This window comes from Melospiza georgiana, chromosome 6 (genome assembly GCF_028018845.1).
Source record: "Melospiza georgiana isolate bMelGeo1 chromosome 6, bMelGeo1.pri, whole genome shotgun sequence".
Taxonomy (NCBI): Eukaryota; Metazoa; Chordata; class Aves; order Passeriformes; family Passerellidae; genus Melospiza; species Melospiza georgiana.
In genome coordinates, this window is record NC_080435.1 from 14,006,082 (window position 1) to 14,026,140 (window position 20,059).

Here is a 20,059-nt window from a genome sequence, read left to right on the forward strand (position 1 = left end):
GGTTTTTTTCCCTCCAGGCAGTGAAGCATCTTCCTGCCCAGGAAATCAAGTCTTCCTTTACAACCTCACAATGTGCCAGCAAACCTGTCGCTCCCTTGCTGATGGTGAAAAGTATTGCTTGCAAGACTTTGCCCCTGTGGATGGCTGTGGCTGCCCATCCAATACATACTTGGATAACCAGGATAACTGTGTGCCCATCTCCCAGTGCCCATGTTATTACAAGGGATCATACCTGGAACCTGGGGAGTATTTCACAAAAGATGGAGAACGCTGGTATGTTTTATTTTGGCTTCTTTTTTGTGGGGAAAAAGCCCTTAAAAATTATTTGTTAGGTGTAAGGTGCTTAGGTTTTTTGATACTGTAATGAGTATTTGTAATGCATTTCACATCATCTTCATGCTGAGCAAAGCATTATTCAATGCAATGATAATTGCAATGTAATTTATCAATAATTGAGAAATGCAGCTTGCTTTGGAGATTTGAGTATTGGCCTTCACAGATAAATGCTTCAGAATGAAGCTGCAGTGTTAAGTAGGCTTTGTTAGGCAGAATGGTGAAAGGAAGCTAAAAGGCCAACTATGTGTTATGTTTGCTTTTCTAGCAGATGCAGATTGCTTGTTTTCCACTGGAGGAAGGTCCCTTGATATGTATTCACTGTAACATAGGCTTTTGAAAACAACATTTATGGTTCTTTTATATTTTCCCATGGTCTCTGGCAACAGTTTGCTGCCTGAGTCATCAGTGCAAACTGTGAAATTCCTTCTTTCATCCAGCAGAAGAAGCATATAGGTCAACAAATTTGCAACATATAAATTCAATAGTCATGAAAATACACTGTGTATCCAAATGGAGGCTTTCATTTAAATTATAATTATTATGTGTCATTACTATCTAATTCCTGAGTTGTCATAGAACATAGTATTAAAGATTGATAGAATAACTGTCGTTTCTTAAAACATAACATTTCTGTGCATTATGCCTAAAATCCTGCTACACTTTTTCTCCAAAAAAAAAATTAATGACTGTAATTCAATAGAATTGGCCTTGAAATTCCAGTAGAAATTATGCAGGATATCTTTAATAAATACTCTCAAATTTATAAAAACCATTCCTTAGACTTAAATTGAAGATATTGAGCTTGCTTTTTTTTTTTTTTAATTCTACTTCACTTTTCTAGTGTTTGCCGAAATGCAAAGATCCAGTGCACTTCAGTGAAATTAAGAATGAGAAGTAAGTGACATTCTATAAACTAAACTAGAATAAAATCTATAGCCAACCTCCCAACCCAAACCTTTTGAATTCTCCATTTACTTGTTTTGCATGTTTTTTTCCCCTTTATGTAAAACAGTAACACATTATCACTTTGTTCTCTCTTCAGTAAGTCTATTTTTTTCATAAGGATAGACCGAGATTTCTGTCTGAGGAACTACCACTTTTCACTGCATCTCTTTTGCCTTGATTGATCTAAACCAACAATTTATCTTCCAGGTGAAGCAGAATGTTCTTCTAACAAGACATACTTTGACTGCAATGCATTCTCGAAGTGGACTTCCCAAACACCTCTGCAACTTAGCTGTCATACTCCTCAAACCGATCATGTATGTATTCAACTTTTCTTTGTGTCTTGCTTTCTTTATTCTGTATTCTTTACATGACATGGTGCTACACAGCAAATACAGTTGTAACTAGCAGTTTGTTTCTCTTTGGTTTAATCTACACTTCCCCCCCCCTCCCCCCATGATAATAATCTGTTGCCATTTTCACTATGGTTTCCCTCTTCTCTTTACTGTATCTTCACTAGAGTTATGATTTCCAAGCAAAAAAGAATTTGAGTTCTTACACAATCCAAAAAGAAAAGAAAAACATTAGAAACCTAGAAAAAAAACCTTATAAAACTAATCAATATTAGACTGTGTAGTTCTAAATGCAGATTTTAAAGTGTGAAGAAGTGGAATTAGGATGCAGTGCTTTGTCATAAGGTAACCATTTCTCCTTATATTCCTTAGTTCCAGACAGAGTGTGTCTCAGGCTGTGTGTGCCCTGAAGGTCTGTTTGATGATGGCAGAGGGGGCTGTGTTGAGCAAAAAGATTGCCCATGCATTCACAACAATGAGTGGTATTATTCTGGAGGCAAGATAAAAGTGGACTGCAACACCTGGTGAGTTATAAGTGAATATTCTCTTCTTGAATATATTCTATGCACTATATTCATAGTCATATCTAGGCTTATGTGCTACAGCAGCTGCAAAAGCTGCAAGTATCATCCTTAATTTTCAGGAATACTTATTGCTATCTCAGAAAATACAGATTCTGCTGGAAGTATGGGGGTGGTGGTTACCTCTGTTTTCAGTAGGCATCTCTTGTTGGGAAAATTCACTCATTTTTTAAAAATAAAGGCTATCAAATCTAAAGATTGTAGCTCACCAGAGTGAAAATCATGTTATAGGCTTAAAAACAGGCTTATCAGTTGAAGCTGAGGCTTGGATATTTTGCATATTGTCACATTATATCAGGCAGTTGCTTGGTTTGTTCTGCAGTTCTTCAAACAGCACACTCTTGGTGAGATCTGAAAATTCAACTTCTCTGCTCTCTTCTAGCACCTGCCAGAAAGGGGTTTGGAAATGCACTGAGGACGTGTGCTATGGGACTTGTATGATATATGGAAGCGGCCATTATAACACTTTTGATGGGAAATTCTATGACTTTGATGGGAGCTGTGAATATGTGGCTACTCAGGTAATGCTCATCAGGAGGGCTGAAAAGGAATTTGATTGCCTTGAAAATCTACTTTCCTCTTTGGTTTTGTCATTCCTTATTGCCTGTCATCATTTTTCCCAAGGGTTTCACACATTCTGCCAGGATAAATTGTGTATTTTCAGTGCAGGCAAGCTGTGTGAATGTGGCTTTTCTTTTTTTTCAAATATAGATATAATAAATTACATGGAACAGAACTATGTTACAGTGAGAGCCAATTATAATTTGTGAAATAAATCCAAATTCTAAGCTTAGAAGCTTGAAACTTTTATTTAAAGATATATTCCTTACTTTGTTTCATTGTCCCACTCTTTTTCCCAGGCTGAGACTGTGTTAACTGTTTATATATATGCATGGCTATGCATCTGTAAAAACATGTGTGTGTAGGATCTCACATTTGAAGGAGCAGTAACTATTAATACACTGTGAAGATTTAAATGATTGCAATTCTTATGAGATTGGACTACAATGAAATATTCTACCTAATTTTCTCATGTTCTTTTTTTTCTTTTTCAATAGGACTTCTGTGGTGACAAAAATTCCAGTGGCTCATTCAGTATCATCACAGAGAATGTTCCTTGTGGAACTACAGGAGTCACCTGCTCAAAGGCTATCAAAATGTTCCTAGGGGTGAGTGATGACAGTCAGTACATATCAGTACTCAAGTATTACCAAAAATGTAATGCTCTAAAGTCAAGCCCCTAAAAGCAGCTGTAACAAGCATTAGAGACCCTATCAAATTATTCTGTAAAGGCATAGGTTCTCAGGTGATGAAAACTCTCTCAAACAGAAGTGCTACACCACTCTCTGCCATCTTGAAAGTCATCCCAGAGTCTGAGATACTGGTTGCAGAATGAGTTGCATTGTTACAAGTGTCTAATATTTTGTCTCATCATAGAAATTAGTGTTACAATTCTTCTCTTTTATCTTTCAGAAAATTGAGCTGAAATTGGAGAACAAAGAGTCCAAAGCAATTCAGCGAGATGTTGGTGATGATGTGCAGTATTGGAACAGGACAGTCGGCCTGTACCTGGTTATTGAGGCTAGCAATGGTGTGATGCTGATCTGGGACAAGAAGACTACAGTTTTCATCAAGCTGAGCCCTGATTACAAGGTTAGTGCTTGTCTGTCTTCTTCTGAAGTAGTATTGTGAATAGACAAGGAAACATAAAAGAACATAAATGTTCTTTTATTCTGACTCCATGTCTAATCCCTATATCCTCTGTGCACTAATGGTCAGCTTGCATTGTTACAGTCACAGTTTGCAGAAATGCTTCTGGGGTTTCTTACAGTATATCACAATGCAGTATATCACAATGCATTGCACAGAATGCATAGGATGTTATTCCAATAGAGATAAACATCTCAGGCAATGTTTCTGAGTTTCTGAGTATTAATAGCCATCATCCAGAATAATTTAGGGGATGTGGACTGACTGCACATGTGCTTGGAAACCTATGTGCAATCTCAGCCCTGTGTTAAAACCAAACTCCCAATGCAATGTACGGCCATGCTTCTGGTTCCTGAAATTCAGCATCCTGAACTGAAGAATATTGAGGCATTGTACAAACAGTGACATACTGTTACTTGAGGGGATTGGTGGGCCTTAAATAACACTACTAAAAATTCACCATTGAGGGAAGATTGATACATTTTCTTTCAAGAAAAATGGGTTTCTGTCATTTCTTTTCCATGAATGAAGAAATGCTGATCATTATGTTAGAAACTTTTAATAAAAACAGCTTTGAGCAGAGAATGGAGAATAAATAATTCTTCTCAGCTGTAAGAGGCTTGGGCACCCTTTAATGTTTTAAGTTGGATATGGAGACAGTGATATGGAAATACACTAGATATAAATGATTTCAAGGAGGGAAGACAAGGCAGCTGAATAATTTGCTGAGGACAGACAAAAATTTATTTTCTGCACAAATGATTTGACAGTAAAGAAGAAAGTCATCATTTACACAGACAGTTATTTGTCATTTTTCACGTCAATGTTTTTCTCTTACTTTGCCGGAGCCTGTTTCTCATTTCCATGGTATATTTAAAAACTCAATTTTCTTTTCCAGGGTAAAGTGTGTGGTCTGTGTGGCAACTTTGATGACAAGGCAAACAATGATTTTACAACAAGGAGTGGACTGCAGGACAATAATCCTCTGAATTTTGGAAATTCCTGGAAACAATCTCCCATGTGCCCAGATGTCACAGAAGAGATTAAGCCCTGTGATCTGAAACCACACCGGAAGTCTTGGGCAGAGAAAGAATGCAGCATCATCCAGAGTGATGTCTTCAAAATTTGTCACTCCAAGGTTTGTAGAAGACAGTAGGTGATGGGACAGCACAGTGCATTTCTGATAATGCAAAACCATCAGAAGTGAATGAAGAGATGGTTAAATAGATTGATCTTCAGTTAAGTCTTGAGTACAGCTACAGGTGTCAGAACTTTCATGTGGCCTTAGTCAAAACAGTCTTAGTCTCTGTGGCAATGGGACTGTGTCAGTAGTGGTGACAGCCCCAGCTGTACAAACCCATTTTCATCACCACAGTTTCACTGCTACTACTCTGCAAGTTAGCTTCAAAAATGTATCCTGAACAGGCCTGTGTTCACTGCAGTTGCACCATCTCTTGTTGAGAGACAGTCAGAATTACAAGTACTGAAGAACCTTACAATCATCAGATCCATCTCCTGATGGAAATTTGTACTAAACATGAAAGGTGGCTGTTGAAGAGGCTATTACTTCTTGTAGCATTCAATCCACAAAAGGATCTTTTTAGACACCACTGACATCACACAGTTTAGACAGACAGCTGCTGGTACTGTGCCTCCAAATTGTCACAGCAAACACTGTGACAGCCCACAGCTTCCAGATTACAATGCACAGAGAGCACTTCTTTTTATTTCTCAGTTCTTTCCTGATGCATGGTAATATTAACAACAATTTGTTCTTAACTCACAGTGGAAAAGATGCAAACAGTTATTAATTGAATTAATTTGTTATATATTTCCATGTGGTTTACTTCAGCAGCAAAAATCCAGTCTAAGTTTTTCCTCTTGCAGTCTCAAATAAAAAAAAACAACTTTTTTTAATGTGTCATTGGATAAACTCCAAAAACTGCTAGGCACAAAATTGCATGCTTCATATTTGCTGTGAATGCAGCCTTTCTGATATTGTTCACCATTTGGTAGGCAAAGCTTGCTGGAAGATAAGATTTCACTGGCATCAATTCAGCTTGGTTTTGGGAGCACTAAAATGAAACTCTATTAGAAAATGTGAGCACTGCCAAGGACTCTTACTTTGTTTTTTCAGTTATAGCAACTTACGAAGGAGCTATATTATTTTAAGTCTATTATTCCCAAAACATATTGAGCACCTTCAAGCCTGTATTTGTGATTTGGTAACTCTTAGGCACAGTCTCATTCCTTCCTAGCTCAATTCCCTCATATCAAGAGCTCTCAAACATATTAGTTTGAGAACTAATTTGGAGATGAACTGGAGCATCATTTCTTCCCCTGACAGGTGGACCCACTTCCTTACTATGAGGCTTGTGTTCATGATGCCTGCTCCTGTGACAGCGGTGGGGACTGTGAGTGCTTCTGCTCTGCAGTTGCAGCGTATGCCCAAGAGTGCATCAAGGCTGAGGCCTGTGTTTTCTGGAGAACTCCTGATATCTGCCGTGAGTAACAGATAAACACAACTGTATCTTTCTAGCTGCTGTCAGAAAGCCAGTCAAATAAATCATTAGTTCTGTTACTGCAAGGTAATGCTGGTGACTTGGTGAAACCTTTTCTCAGCATATCAGGGAACAAACAGGCTAGTAAATTTGTATATTTCAACTGTTTTCTGTTCAGCCTGGCTCTTCTCTTCTCTTCTCTTCTCTTCTCTTCTCTTCTCTTCTCTTCTCTTCTCTTCTCTTCTCTTCTCTTCTCTTCTCTTCTCTTCTCTTCTCTTCTCTTCTCTTCTCTTCTCTTCTCTTCTCTTCTCCTTTCCTCTTTCAGTTGTTCAAATTACTCAGAATTTGATTTTATATAGCACTCCCATGCTGTAGCCCTGAACCTAATCAGTGTTACGTATATTAAGCGGTGTCCATTAGTGGTGCTAGTACTCATACCAGTACATCATAAATTAATGTAAAATAATATTTAAATTAATATTACTCAAAAAGCGCTCAAATCAAAATGTTGAGATTCTAAATAGTGGAAATATATAATTTTTTTAATTTTAAAAAATCATTCAGATTAAAAATTTGGATTAATTGGAGCTTTTAAGTGTAAGAAGCCACTGAAAAAAAATTGCAAGTTTAATTCAGCTCTGCTATGTAAGTTAATAAAAACTCCTTCCTCTGTCTCTAGTCGTGTAAGCTGAATTTAAGTTGTATTCATAGTGGCTCATATGCTTCCTCTTGGACTTTCAGCCTGTGTGATGAAGCTGGAGCTATTTTGTATGAAACTGAAAAATATTTAGGAGTTTGCTGGTAGCTACGGAAGAAAAATACTGTCAGAAATATACCTTTAATTTTAAACAAAAAAAAATTAAAAATAGATTTTCTTTATGATTTGAAGCATTTTTACCCAATGGCCTGAATATTTAAAATTTCAGCCTTGGGCACCAGTGTTTTGATATATCCTAAATGTAAGCAGACTAGTAAAAAGTCCAGGTCGTTTACCTCAAGAGAAATTTGGCCAGCTTAATTAGTAGATTGATATAGCTTGTACCTTAAAAGGCCTTCTCAGAAGTGCATTCTGGTAAACTTGCTTTTAATCAGCTTCTCTCTTTTCTCATCAGCGATATTCTGTGACTACTACAACCCTCGCAACGAGTGTGACTGGCACTATGAGCCTTGTGGCAGTAATATCACAACCTGCAGGATGATCAATAATGTCAGCACCAACTTTACAGTACCATTACTGGAAGGTAATAAATTCTTTGCCACTTAATATTGTGTTTTGTATAACTTTGTTCGGATATCTTTTAATAATTATGGATTAGTTAGTCAACTTGATGAGATGTTCCTAAAACTGCTATGCTGAGTTTGCCTCCAGTCTTACATAAATGTTTCCTATAATGTAATGCATTATTTATTAACATCAATGGGTGATAGTTACATTGCTGTCAGCCACAAAACTAGTTCTCTGCTTGGATAATGTCCTGAAACATGCATTATTATTACATCATGGTTATTTTGAATCCCATGCAAAAGTATTTTACAAGCAGGAAAATCTTCAATATGACAAAGAAGCAAGTCACTGATAGTTGGGTATTTTTAACCTTATCATTTTTTATGTACCAGATCATCTTGCCTTTACTAGATTAGTCTGAAACATTCACCTACCTTTACACTGGAAAATATCTTTTATAGCAGACACACTGATGCTGCTTTATATTGGATTCATACTGGAGATTCTGTTTTCTTTGCAGATGAGATATTAGTAGGTGGCAGTCCTTGTAGTTGATAATGGAACAGGAATTTCACATTAAAAGGACTCTAATGATCCAAGAATGTGAAAGACTTTACAAGTATCTCCTGGTTTACTACATGGTGAAGCTGGAGAAAGAAGCTGTATTTTTAGCCATAAAGTCTTTTTGGTCTGTACTGGAAGCAGTTATCTCCAGTTTAGGGACTGGCAAGAAATGCTTGAATTTGACTTTGCTTTGAACTGCTAGTAAAAAAATTGAAAGAAAAAATCAAACAAACGAAAACTCAAGAGAAACAGAACAAACCAAACCGAACAAAACCAAAAAACTAAAACAGAGAAAAAAAACCCCCAAAAACCCCCAAAAAACATATCAAAAAAACCTACTAGAAATCGGCTAAAATCCCCAACCAAAATATTTTTTAAAAACCCAACAAGCCTCTGTATTTTAAAATAAATTATCTTATATTCTTAGAAGATAAGATTTGGGAAGTGTCAGAAGGCAGATTATCATATATCCAATTATATTTCTGAATTATTTTTGTTGCTTAATTTCAATAGAAATTTAGAGCACACCATTTTTATTAGGACATTTTAAGTACAGTCTGGCAGTGTGAAGTGACTTCTAAGTACCAGCTAATTACATGGTGCTTCAGTTTAAAGGCTATTTAGAACTTCAGTACAGTAAAAAGAGAACTTTATGTCATTAATAATTGGACTTAATAAGAGGTTATTTGGAGGAAGGAAATATAATAATAATAGTAATAACAACAGAATAATATTTTAAGCTGTATTTACATGAAAAAATGAATGACAATTGACAGTCAATTAATTCCTTGCAGTAAAGTTTGGATCACTGCCTATGGGTAAAGAAAACCACAGATAAATTATCTGTTTGAGGTAGAGACACCTGGTGTATTCTAGGCATAAAAACAATGCCTAATGTTCCAAGAAATGTAGTGGAAAACCTGTTTGTTAGTGAATCTGCTTCCATATTCCGCACAAAAATATTATTTACATAGTGATCTATACAAAAATTGGGGTATTTCTTTGTCTTAAAACTAGTAGTTGCCCATAGAAATGAGTATGTATTAGGGGTTTCTCCAAGGTATTGAACTAAGAAAAAGAAACTTTACTAGTTTTCTTAAAAAAACTTCTTACTTAATCCTCCTCACACTAGTATTATCAATGAGAACTGTTGAAGTCTTTTGGAAAGACTAATTGTTCACAGCTTGATTTGAATGGGAAGTTTTAGATTTCTTTCACTATGCTTGATTCAGTGAGAATAGTTTACTTTCAGAAGGTACAAAAGTAACTTTTTGTACTTTTTCTTCATCCTTATTCTGCTCTACCTGTCAACAAAAGGTTGCTACCCCAGATGCCCTAAGGACAAGCCTATTTACAATGAAGACACAAAGCAATGTGTGACTGAAGATCAATGTGGATGTTACCTCGAGGATGGAACCTATGTGCCCCCTTGGCAAGAAATACCCACAGAGGAAAACTGTACAACATGGTATATAAAAATTACTTGTGATAATTCAGGAAATAATTAGTGTATGCAGAGTCCTTAATTTACTTTACTGGGCCTCAAACAAATAGAGATGCAACTTCAGCTGAAGAGCTGATATATTTTTGCATGTCATAATTTTCCAAACTCATAATAACACAGATTTTAGGTTGGTATTTTTATTGTAATAAATGTACTAGCAAATTCAGTAATTATACCTGTCAACTGTCATAAATTATATAATGAAACCTCAATGAACTTCTAAAACAACCTTTCAATTATCAGTACTCTTTGGGAAGAGGGGCTACTCTGCCTTGCATTCTCACTTAAAACTGGGACTTCAAAATCACTGTAGTCTGAAATACTCTTGCCCTGAAAGAGATAGTTGAGTCCTAACTCTTCATGCTTAGCGTGTTAGCAATGACAGCACTTACACCTCTGGCTCCACTTGGTGACCAGAGAATAATCTGATCTAGCTGAAAGTTCACTCTGCAAAACAGTTGTTATTGCAGTATTGCAACTCACAATTGAACTGAAAGTGGTGACTTAGTTTGAAGGAAAAATGGTAGGCAATACTAGAAAATATACCCAGAAAAATATGCAGTAGTGTGAATGAAGATCAAGTGACAAATATCTATGTTTCTGTGCTCTTGATTCTGCTAACAAGTGCAATGAAACATCAGCAACATTTTAATTTTTGAAAATTTTTCTTTTAGTATCTGTGTCCCATCAGGATCCATAGAGTGTAAACCGGTCCCAGGTAAATAACGTTTGACTTTTTCTGGAAGCAAAAAGAAAAGCAAATGCACAGAACTGCTCTCTCTGACCATAGGAAGGCTTAGTATTGATTCAGAATAATTCTTGCTGGTGCTAGTGAAAGTTGTGACTGAAGAAAATTTGGCAGCACTTTTTTTGAACTTTGCTGTTAATACTTCTGGTTACACCTTTTTCTCATGCCCTTTCAGTCTTTCTCCCCACATCCCATATCCAAACTAATGGATTTCACTACAAGTTAGCACTTCCTGAACATGTAGTTATTAATATAAAACTGTCAGATAGTAAATTTCAATTATTATTTCTCTTAGAACATTTTAAAACCTACTTTCTAAGTCTGTACCATCAGGCATTTTATTCAGGACTTGATCTAACATTGCTTTAAATGTAAAGATAAATTAGCACAATATAGTAGATCTAAGCTCCAGGAACAGGAGCTGAAAAACATGCATGACTCATGTAAATGCTCTCTTGTCCATAAGTATTTTGCCTCTGCCTCTTACGTGGTAGAAGAAAAATTGCACAGTAAAGCTTTCTTGCAGGATGTCCTTGTGTCATCAATGGAACGAGTTATGAAGAGGGTGCTACTGTGGGAGTCGTACAGGACGGTGACACATGTACAAGATACATTTGTGCAGCAAATGGCTCTGTAGTTCCTGTTGAAGTCTATCCCTGTCCAACATCTTCACCTACAACCATTTCAACCTCCTCCCCTCACAGTACTCTTACCACCACCACCACAGGTAAATCATGAATACAGATGTGATCTAAAAATTGTTTTCTTTAAGGAAAATATTTTAAATATAGAATGTACAATTATATGGGATTATAGTTGACACAGATAGAGCAATATTTATGGATTGTTTTATCACACCACACTATGAAAGACTTTTAGCATTTTGAGTTTATTTATTTCTCATGAAAGAAATTTTAAGTATATATTATAGGATGCCTTCCTATTTTTGAAAAAAGATGTTAGCTTTTCAATATCCTAATGGGATACTAGAAATAATGTTAGGAGTGTCAACAACAACAAAAAAAAACTATTTCTTTTGAAATTATAATCTCTTTTTGTTCTATTTCAGTTTCCACCACAAGCCGCCCAGTCACTACAAGTAAGTTATAAATACAAAACAATGTTGTTAAAAATGTCAAAGGAATATTTAAAGGAAGAGTAAATTAAAGACAATTAATACAGAAAAAAATATATTTTAAACAAAAATGAATTTTATTTTTTGTAATTTCAAAAGTGCTGTTAGTATATAGAGAAGAAGGACTTTTAAAGGATGCAGCTTGGTAATTTTATTTTGATGCAAAACTTCCAGTTTAAAGACCTCGTAATACAGAACCAATTTTAGAACTCTTTTCTTTGGAACGATTATATATTGCAATGCAGTCCTCTAGTCCTTAATGGAAGAAAATAAAAAATGGATCTTCTCAGGATGTTCTCTGTAAAATCTGAAACCTCTGTCTTTTCTTGCAGCTCCATGCGTAGTCACAGAACTAATCTGTGATTGGACAGAGTGGTTTGATGTTAGTAAACCTGAAGAAGGTGGTGGTGACTACGAAACATATGATGAAATAAGAAAACATGGAAACAAAATATGTACATCTCCTAAAGAAATTGAATGCAGGGCTAAGGATAAACCTGATGTGAGCTTAGAAGAACTTGGTCAGAAAGTAGAGTGCAATGTTAAATATGGGCTAATCTGTAAAAATGATGAGCAAGATGTAACTATGTGGCCACTTTGCTATAATTATGAAATCAGAGTAAACTGTTGTGAGTGGCAAGAAATTCCTTGTGAGCATACAACTACACCTACTGTACCTTCAACTTCAACCACCACCCAGACAACAATAGCCAGCACCACTACAACCAGGACTTCAACAGAAATTACCACCCGGCCGATAGACATCCATTCCACAACATGTGAGTATACACCATCAGTTCTCACTCCATTAACTTCAACAACTTCAGGTATTTAACCGAAAAATATTCCATGATCTTTGCCTTTGGAGAAATATAGGGCTGTTGGTTACTAAAGGCAGGTCACAATCATAGAAAACATTGGTCTGCAAGGAAGTCTTACTTAAGAGAGTTTGGACTTTTAAGTTTCTGCTGGAGAAAATATTCCCAGAAGGACTTGCTGTGTGAGAAAAGAGTAGGCCATGCTTCAAACCCCTGTTGCTATAGGCATTATTGTGATGGGGTTGCACAGGCTTCCTTCTTAAGGCTGACATGGTCTTGCTGATTTTGTGAGAAACACTTTCCAGCAGTATGCCTAATCTCCTAGCTAGGAAAAGAGGGCTATGACCCTCTCTGTGCATGGATGTCAAGGATTCTGCTTTCTGGGGCCAGAATAGGAGAGCTGGTGCCAGAGACCTTTGCAGTGCTAAGGGTGAGCTGACCTCTCTAGCTCTGTGGCTGCTGCCTCATGCACAGCTTCTGTTCAGTTCCTATTGAGTCCCATTCATGCCTCTGTACCTTTGTCTGTTTTCTCCATCCCTGTTCTTTCTAACAGCCCCATATCCATCCACACCGAGCACACCACAATCGACAACCACTCCTGCACCGCCAGAGACTCCCATCACCACCACCAGCACCCCGACAACAACCACCACTACTACTGGATCAACAAAGCCCACCTCAACTACTTCAAGCACATCCTCACCAACACCAACATACACCACCACCACACCAACTCCAGGTACTTCTCTGGACTGTTCTCTGATGTGTTCCTTTGCTATGGGAGAAATGAAGGTGCCTTGGCCCCTCCTTCAGTGTGTCTCCATGGGATTGCAGATTGGAGGAATTACTGTTCATCCCCTCAAGTGCCCTGTGCCCTGTGCTCAAAGCTGGTCTTTCGGCCTGCTGTTTAAGAAGAACTAGGATTAAGGGGTTCTAGGGTGAAGGTCTCGGCTTCCCTGACTCAAAATGCTGGTGCCCAGCTTAGACAGATGCTGAACTAATGGAAATTAGATTTTCCTGCTGTTGGACCTTGTCCTTCAACTGGCCAGAATGTAGTCACTGGTCCCCCACATGGAGGGCAATTGGAGTGGGACTTTAGTCTGTGACACTGTCATTCTAGGAACAGCTGGGCAGACTTTCTTCCCTTTCTCCTCTTCCTTTGGCATGTCAGTACAAGTGGATGAAAATGGTTCTAGATCTTAGAAGCAAGGATTACACTTGGACACTTTTGGAAACAGCTTTACCCTCAAAAATGCCACTTCCTGTGAACTGTAGCCTTTTGCTGATGACATCTGCTAGAACTCTGGGAAGCCCTTCATCAGGCTGAGATTCCACCAGAGGGAAATTTCATGAGAGTCAGGGAGGAACTTACTCCTATTCACACTACCATCTCTGACGATGAATTCACCACACAGCTCTTACTGCAAGGATTTGCAAGGTGCTCAGGTAGTGAGGCAGGGATAGAAAGTCCCAGCAACATAAAAAGGCATTACTCGTCCTCATTGCTTACCTACTGGTAGGTCTCTGTGATTTGGTGAGAAGCACCTTCCAGCAGCATCCCGAGTCTCCTAGCTAGGAAAGGAGGGCCATCACACTTTCTGTGCATGGATGTAAAGGATTATTCTCTTTGAGGCCAGAAAGGAAGGGGTGGTGCTAGGGATCTTTGCTGTGCTAAAAGCGGCCTGACCCCTCTAGGTCTGTGGCAACTGCCTCATGGACAACTTCTGTTCATTTCACACTGAGTCACACTGATGGCTTTGTGTCTTTGTCTGTTTTCTTTGTGCCTGCTGTTTCCAACAGGCACACCGAGCACAGCATCCCCTACATCGGAATGGACAACCACTTCCAAGTCACCGGAGACTCTCAGCAGCACCACGACAACCACCAGCACCAGTACCACGACAACCACCAGCACCAGCAGCAGCATCACCACCAGCAGAGCACCGACGACAACAACAACAACTGTTCCAACAACCACCCAAACTCCTGCACGTATGTTCCAAAACCAAAAAATTCCTGCCAAAAGCCCTGTGCCTCCAACTACAGTACCAACAAATAATTCTCTGGCTCTGTTGTTGCTTCTGGCCTTGCTATGGGAGTAGGGAAGATCCATGAATACCTCCATATGTGTCTCTGGAAGGGATCAGGGATGGGTGTAATTTCTGGGCAGCCTGTGGCTAAATCTGGCCCTTGTTCTGGCTGTTTGAAAGGAACAAGGATTTAGGGGACCTTGGGAGAAGGTCTTGTCTTCCCTGCCTCAACAGTGCTCCAAGGAGGTATTTCATACTTGTGCCCAGATTAGACAGATACTGAAGTGATGGGAATGTTGCTTTTGCTGCCATTGGACCTTGTCCTTCAGCTGTCCAGAATGTAGTCACTGGACCCAAGGTGTGCAGTTGGAGTGGAGCTAAAGTTTGTGGCAGTGGCATTTCAGGCTCTGTTTGGGCACAGCTGTGCAGACCTACTTCCCTTTCTCTGCTGTTTTGTTTCTGTGGCCGTTGCTGCGACTTTCCAGCTGTTTGGGCTGTAGGGTGTTTCCACGGCTTTAGCTGGCAGAGTTTGGGGATTGGTTTCAGAGCTCAGATTGCCACTTTGGACAGACCCAGGCTCTGGGCAGCTGGATTCTACCAGCGTTCCTGTTGGTGCTTGTCTCCAGCAATCTGTGTGCTGCTGAGAGGTGCTGGAAAGCACTGGGAAGCAGCTGAGGCTTTGTCAGCAGCGCGGGTCCTGTGCCTGCTTTCCCTCTTTCCCTGTCGTTCGTCAGATGCTTTCCCAGTGGTTGGTTTCTCCATGAGATATTGAGGTGGTGTGCATGGCCCAAGAAGCTGAGAGAGTGGCAGGAGTCTCTGCTTAGTCGCACACTCTGCCTCCTGTATGGGCCTTAAGTGTGTGTTTTTTTGCATACAAAGCAGTGTGCCCCCCAGCTGGGGCACACACACATAACTCATGAGTGCCTGTGTCCTGATTTGGGCCAGGAGTGGTTTTTAGGGCCAGGAAGGAGAGGCCTGGCCAGACCACTGAGCTTTCTTATGGCCAGTGTTGGCTGAGTGCAGTAGCAGCCTGAGGGGCACTGCTGAGTGCAGGGGATGCCCAGAGCACCACCTGTGTGTGAGTTGGTGCCCTGCATTGTTGTCTCTCTCCTGTCTGTTTCTGACTGTCTGTCTTGTTGTCTCCTCAGCGTGTGAGTGCATCTGGACAGACTGGATTGATGTGACTTATCCAGATGCTTCTGACAAGAATAGTGGTGACTACGAAACCTTTGAGAACATTTGGAAGAAATACCCCTCCTGGGATTGTGCAAAAGTTGAGAATATTTCATGCCGAGCAGAGAAATTCCCTAGCACTTCCATTGCAGATTTAGGGCAGAAAGTGGAATGTAATGTTAACGTAGGGCTCATTTGTAACAATAAAGATCAGCAGATAGGAGGTATAATACCAATGCCGGTGTGCCTCAACTATGAGATCAGTGTCTGCTGCACCCCCAACAAACCAGAGTGTCTTCCAACTCCAAGCACCACGAGCACCACAACTTCCACAGCTTCCACCACAACGAGCAGTGTGTCCCCTCCAATATCAACCACCGCTCCAACATCAACATCAGTGGAGACTCGCAGCCCTACCATCACCACCACCACCACCACCACCTGGGTGCCCCCCAGCAGCACCACCACTAGTGGCAGCACCTCAGAGACAACAAGAACTGCTCCTGTCTCAACAACACCCGTTTCAACTACTTCAAGCACATCCACGCCCACACCAACCTACACCACCACCACCTCACCAACTCCAGGTACTTCTCTGATCTGTGTTCTCATGTGTTTCCTTGCTGTGGGGAGCTGGAGGTCTGTCAGCCCCTCCATTTGTGCCTCTCTCTGGGATCTGAGACTGAACTAATTGTTGTGTATCCCCTGAAATGGCCTTTGCCCAAAGGTGGTGCGTGGCCTGGTTGTTTCAGAAGGAGCAAGAATACAGGGCTCTATGTCCTACTTTCCTGTAGAGATCTTGATCCTCTTGTGACTGTGCAAACATCCTTCCGTGACCACAGATTCCCATCTCAGCTCTTAATCCATGAGTTAGTGAGGTGTTCAGGTAATGAGGTAGAGATGGAAAGTCCCCAGCAGATGAAAAGCATTACTCTTCCTCCTCTCTTCCCTATCAGTAGATCTCTCTGATTTTGTGAGACGTGCCTTCCAGCGCTATCCCCAGTCTCCTAGCTAGGCAAGGAGGGCTGTGACCTTGTCTGTGCATGGATGTCAAGGATTCTGCTTTTTATGGCCAGAAAGGGAGGGGTGGCTCTGGAGACCTTTGTTGTTCTAAGGTGCCCTGCCTTGTCTATGTCTGTGGCTGCCGCCTGATGTGCAGCTTCTGTTGAGTTCACATTGAGTCCCACTGATGCCTTTGTGTCTTTGTCTGTTTTCTCTGTCCCTGCTCTTTCTAACAGGCACAACTCCATCCACACCAAGCACAGCATCCCCTACAGCAGAATTGCCCACCACGTCCCTGGAGACTTCCAGCAGCACCACCACCACCCCCAGCACCAGCACCCCGGCAACGAAAACCAGTCTTATTGGATCACCAACGCCCACCTCAACTACTTCAAGCACATCTTCACCATCACCAACATACACCACCTCCTTATCAACTCCAGGTGCTTTTAAGTTTTGTAGTGTCATATGTTCTTTACCTTTGAGACTGCTGAGGGTCTGTGAACACCTACTTTTTTGCCTCTGTGTGGTATTATGAATGAATTGACTTCTGGGCAGCCCCTGAAACAGCCTTTGCCCAAAGCTAGCCCTTCAGTCTGTTTCAGATGGAATAAGAACTTAGTAGCTTTTGCTGCTGTTGGACTTTGTCTTTCAGCTGGCCAGAGTGGCATCACATGGACACATGGAGTGTGATGGAGTGGGGCTTGATTTTGTAACACTTGCATTTCAGGCTCTCTTTAGACACCGATCTGTGGTCTGTATTCCTTCTCTCCTGCTCCTTTCCCATGTCAATACTAATGCTTCTCAGCTATTATAGATGGAGGAAGGAAGCATTCTTCTACCATACTTTTGGAAACAGTTTACTCTGTAGACTGTGACTTTCTGTGAACTGTGGTCTTTGCCTGACCAAATTCACTAGTACTCTGGGAACTCCTGTCAGCAGAAAACCACTTGCCAATTAGCCAGGAACATATTCCTGTGCATGGTTCCTTCCCTGACCACAGCTTCCCATCTCAGCTCTTTCCCGAGGATTTACTGTGGTGTTCTAGATAATGAGTCAGAGATAGAAAGCCCCAGCACAATCAAAAGCTTGCTCCTTTTCATCTCCTTACCTGTTAGTAGGTCTTTCTGATTTTGTGCAAAGCACATTCCAGCACCATCCCCAGTCCCTTTACTAGGAGAGGAGGGGTATGACCCTGTGTATGCACAAATTTCAAGAGAGGGGGCCAGAAAGGAAGGTCTCATGTTAGGGATCTTTGCTGTACTAAGGGTGGGCTGACCTCTCTAGGCCTGTGGCAATGGCCTCATGTGCATCTTCTGTTCAGCTCCTATTGAGTCCCACTCATTCATTTGTATCTTTGTTTTCTCTGTTCCTGCTGTTCCTAACAGGCACACCTCCATCCACACTGAGCACACCAAAATCAACAACCACTACCTTGCCGCCGGAGACTACCACCACCACCACCAGCCCTCCGAGGACCACAACCACTGTTCCTGGATCAACAACAACCATCTCAACTCCTCAAAGTATGTTCCCAATGCTAGTAATTCCCATAAAACCCCCTCTGCATCTAAGCACAGAACCAACAAAAAATTCTCTGGTTCTGTTGTCATTTCTGGCCTGGCTGTGTCAGTAATGAGGGTCTGTGAGTACATCCATTTGTGGCTCTGTGTGGGATCAAGGATGTGTGTAACTTTTGGGCATTACAGGCAATGAGATGTGCCCAAAGTTAATTTGGGCTCTTTCAAAAGTGATGAGGATGCAGGCTCCCAGGAAGAAGTTCTTGTCTTTCTTGTTGCAACATTTTCTGACCTTGTACTGGGAGTACTGAAGGTCTGAGAGTAACCTCCATTTGTGACTCTGGATAGGACTGGGGATGGGTGTAACTTTCTGGACATCCTAGGAAATGTCATGTGCCCAAAGCCGGCCTTTTGTTCTGGCTGCTTCAGAAGGAACAGTGATTTAGGGGTCCTTGGCAGGCGGTTTTGACTTCCCTGACTCAACAGTGCTCCCAGGTGATATTTCATCCTGGTGCCTCATCTTGTACAGATTCTGAAGTGATGGAAACCTTGTTTGTACCCCTGTTGGTCCTAATCCTTCCGCTGGCCAGAATGTAGTCACCGGACCCATGGAGTGCAATTGCAGTGGGACTTGGTGTTGTGACCCTTGCATTTCAGGCTCTAGTTGGGCACAGCTGTGTATAGTTTCCCACCTTTCTGCTCCTCCCTTACCCTTTTACTGTTAATGGTGTTCAGCTACTCTAGGTGTAAGAAGGAAGGATTCTTCTGCCAGGCTTTTGGGAACAGTTCCAGTCTGCATACTACCCTTTGCTGTGAGCTGTGGTCTTTGGCTGATCAGATCCACCAGTACACTGGGGAGCCCTTTATCAGGCTGACACTGGGAAATCACATGACAAACGGGCAGCAAGATATTCCTTTGCATGCTTCCTTCCCTTACCACACGTTCCCATGTCAGGTCTTGCTCCAGTGTTTAGTGAGCTGTTCAGGTAATGAGGCAGAGCTAGAAAGCTCCAGCAAGTTTGAAAGCATTACCGCTCCTCATTTCTTACCTATGGGTAGTGCATTCTTACATTGTAAGAAGCATCTTCCAGCAGCATTCCCAGTCTCCTAGCTTGGACAGGACAGCTGTCACCCTCTCTGTGCATGGATGTCAAGGATTCTGCTTTTTATGGCCAGAAAGGGAGGGGTGGCTCTGGAGACCTTTGTTGTTCTAAGGGTGCCCTGCCTTGTCTATGTCTGTGGCTGCCGCCTGATGTGCAGCTTCTGTTGAGTTCACATTGAGTCCCACTGATGCCTTTGTGCCTTTGTTTTCTTTGCCCCTGCTGTTTCTAACAGGCACAACTCCATCCACACCAAGCACACCACAATCGACAACCTCTCCCTCGACACCGGAGACTCTCACCACCACGTCCAGTACCACGATGCCCCCCAGCAGCACCACCAGCATCAGCACCCCGAGCACAACAACTGTTACTGGATCACCAACACCCACCTCAACTACTCCAAGCACATCCACGCCCACACCAACATACACCACCACCACATCAATTCCAGGTACTTCTACATTTTGTGCTCTCACATGTTTCCCTGCTTGTTGGAGTAATGACAGTTCGTAAGCACCTCTTTCTGTCCCTTTATGGGATTAGGGATGGGTATAACTCCCAGGTATTCCAGGAAATGGGCTGTTCCAAACCTGGGGGTTTGGGCTCAGTGTTTCATAAGGAACAAGAATTCAGGGATCATTAGAAGATTGTCTTGGCTTCCCTGACTCAACAGGGCTCTAAGGTGTTGTTTCACTCTGGTGAAACAGCTTAGTGAGATGTTAAACTGATGAGAAATGTTGCTCATGCTGTTTTTTGCGCCGTGGTTCTGCTAACAAGAATGGAATCACTGGATCCATGGAGTTCAGTTGG

At 41.0% G+C, this 20,059-nt stretch overlaps 1 protein-coding gene across 1 annotated transcript in view; it reads left to right on the plus strand.

Moving 5' to 3' along the window:
• The window catches only part of MUC2 (mucin 2, oligomeric mucus/gel-forming), a 66,881-nt gene that overhangs the window by 12,273 nt on the left and 34,549 nt on the right, over window positions 1-20,059 (plus strand). Inside the window, exons 16-36 of the mRNA XM_058025777.1 lie at window positions 22-273; window positions 1,178-1,230; window positions 1,489-1,598; window positions 2,007-2,158; window positions 2,598-2,736; window positions 3,274-3,384; window positions 3,689-3,868; window positions 4,824-5,063; window positions 6,273-6,429; window positions 7,539-7,667; window positions 9,533-9,683; window positions 10,394-10,437; window positions 10,994-11,194; window positions 11,537-11,566; window positions 11,935-12,429; window positions 12,895-13,159; window positions 14,221-14,465; window positions 15,599-16,210; window positions 16,862-17,068; window positions 18,015-18,152; window positions 19,482-19,739. Coding sequence (XP_057881760.1) covers window positions 22-273; window positions 1,178-1,230; window positions 1,489-1,598; window positions 2,007-2,158; window positions 2,598-2,736; window positions 3,274-3,384; window positions 3,689-3,868; window positions 4,824-5,063; window positions 6,273-6,429; window positions 7,539-7,667; window positions 9,533-9,683; window positions 10,394-10,437; window positions 10,994-11,194; window positions 11,537-11,566; window positions 11,935-12,429; window positions 12,895-13,159; window positions 14,221-14,465; window positions 15,599-16,210; window positions 16,862-17,068; window positions 18,015-18,152; window positions 19,482-19,739 — 4,169 coding nt within the window. The remainder of the gene's footprint in view (window positions 1-21; window positions 274-1,177; window positions 1,231-1,488; window positions 1,599-2,006; window positions 2,159-2,597; window positions 2,737-3,273; window positions 3,385-3,688; window positions 3,869-4,823; window positions 5,064-6,272; window positions 6,430-7,538; window positions 7,668-9,532; window positions 9,684-10,393; window positions 10,438-10,993; window positions 11,195-11,536; window positions 11,567-11,934; window positions 12,430-12,894; window positions 13,160-14,220; window positions 14,466-15,598; window positions 16,211-16,861; window positions 17,069-18,014; window positions 18,153-19,481; window positions 19,740-20,059) is intronic.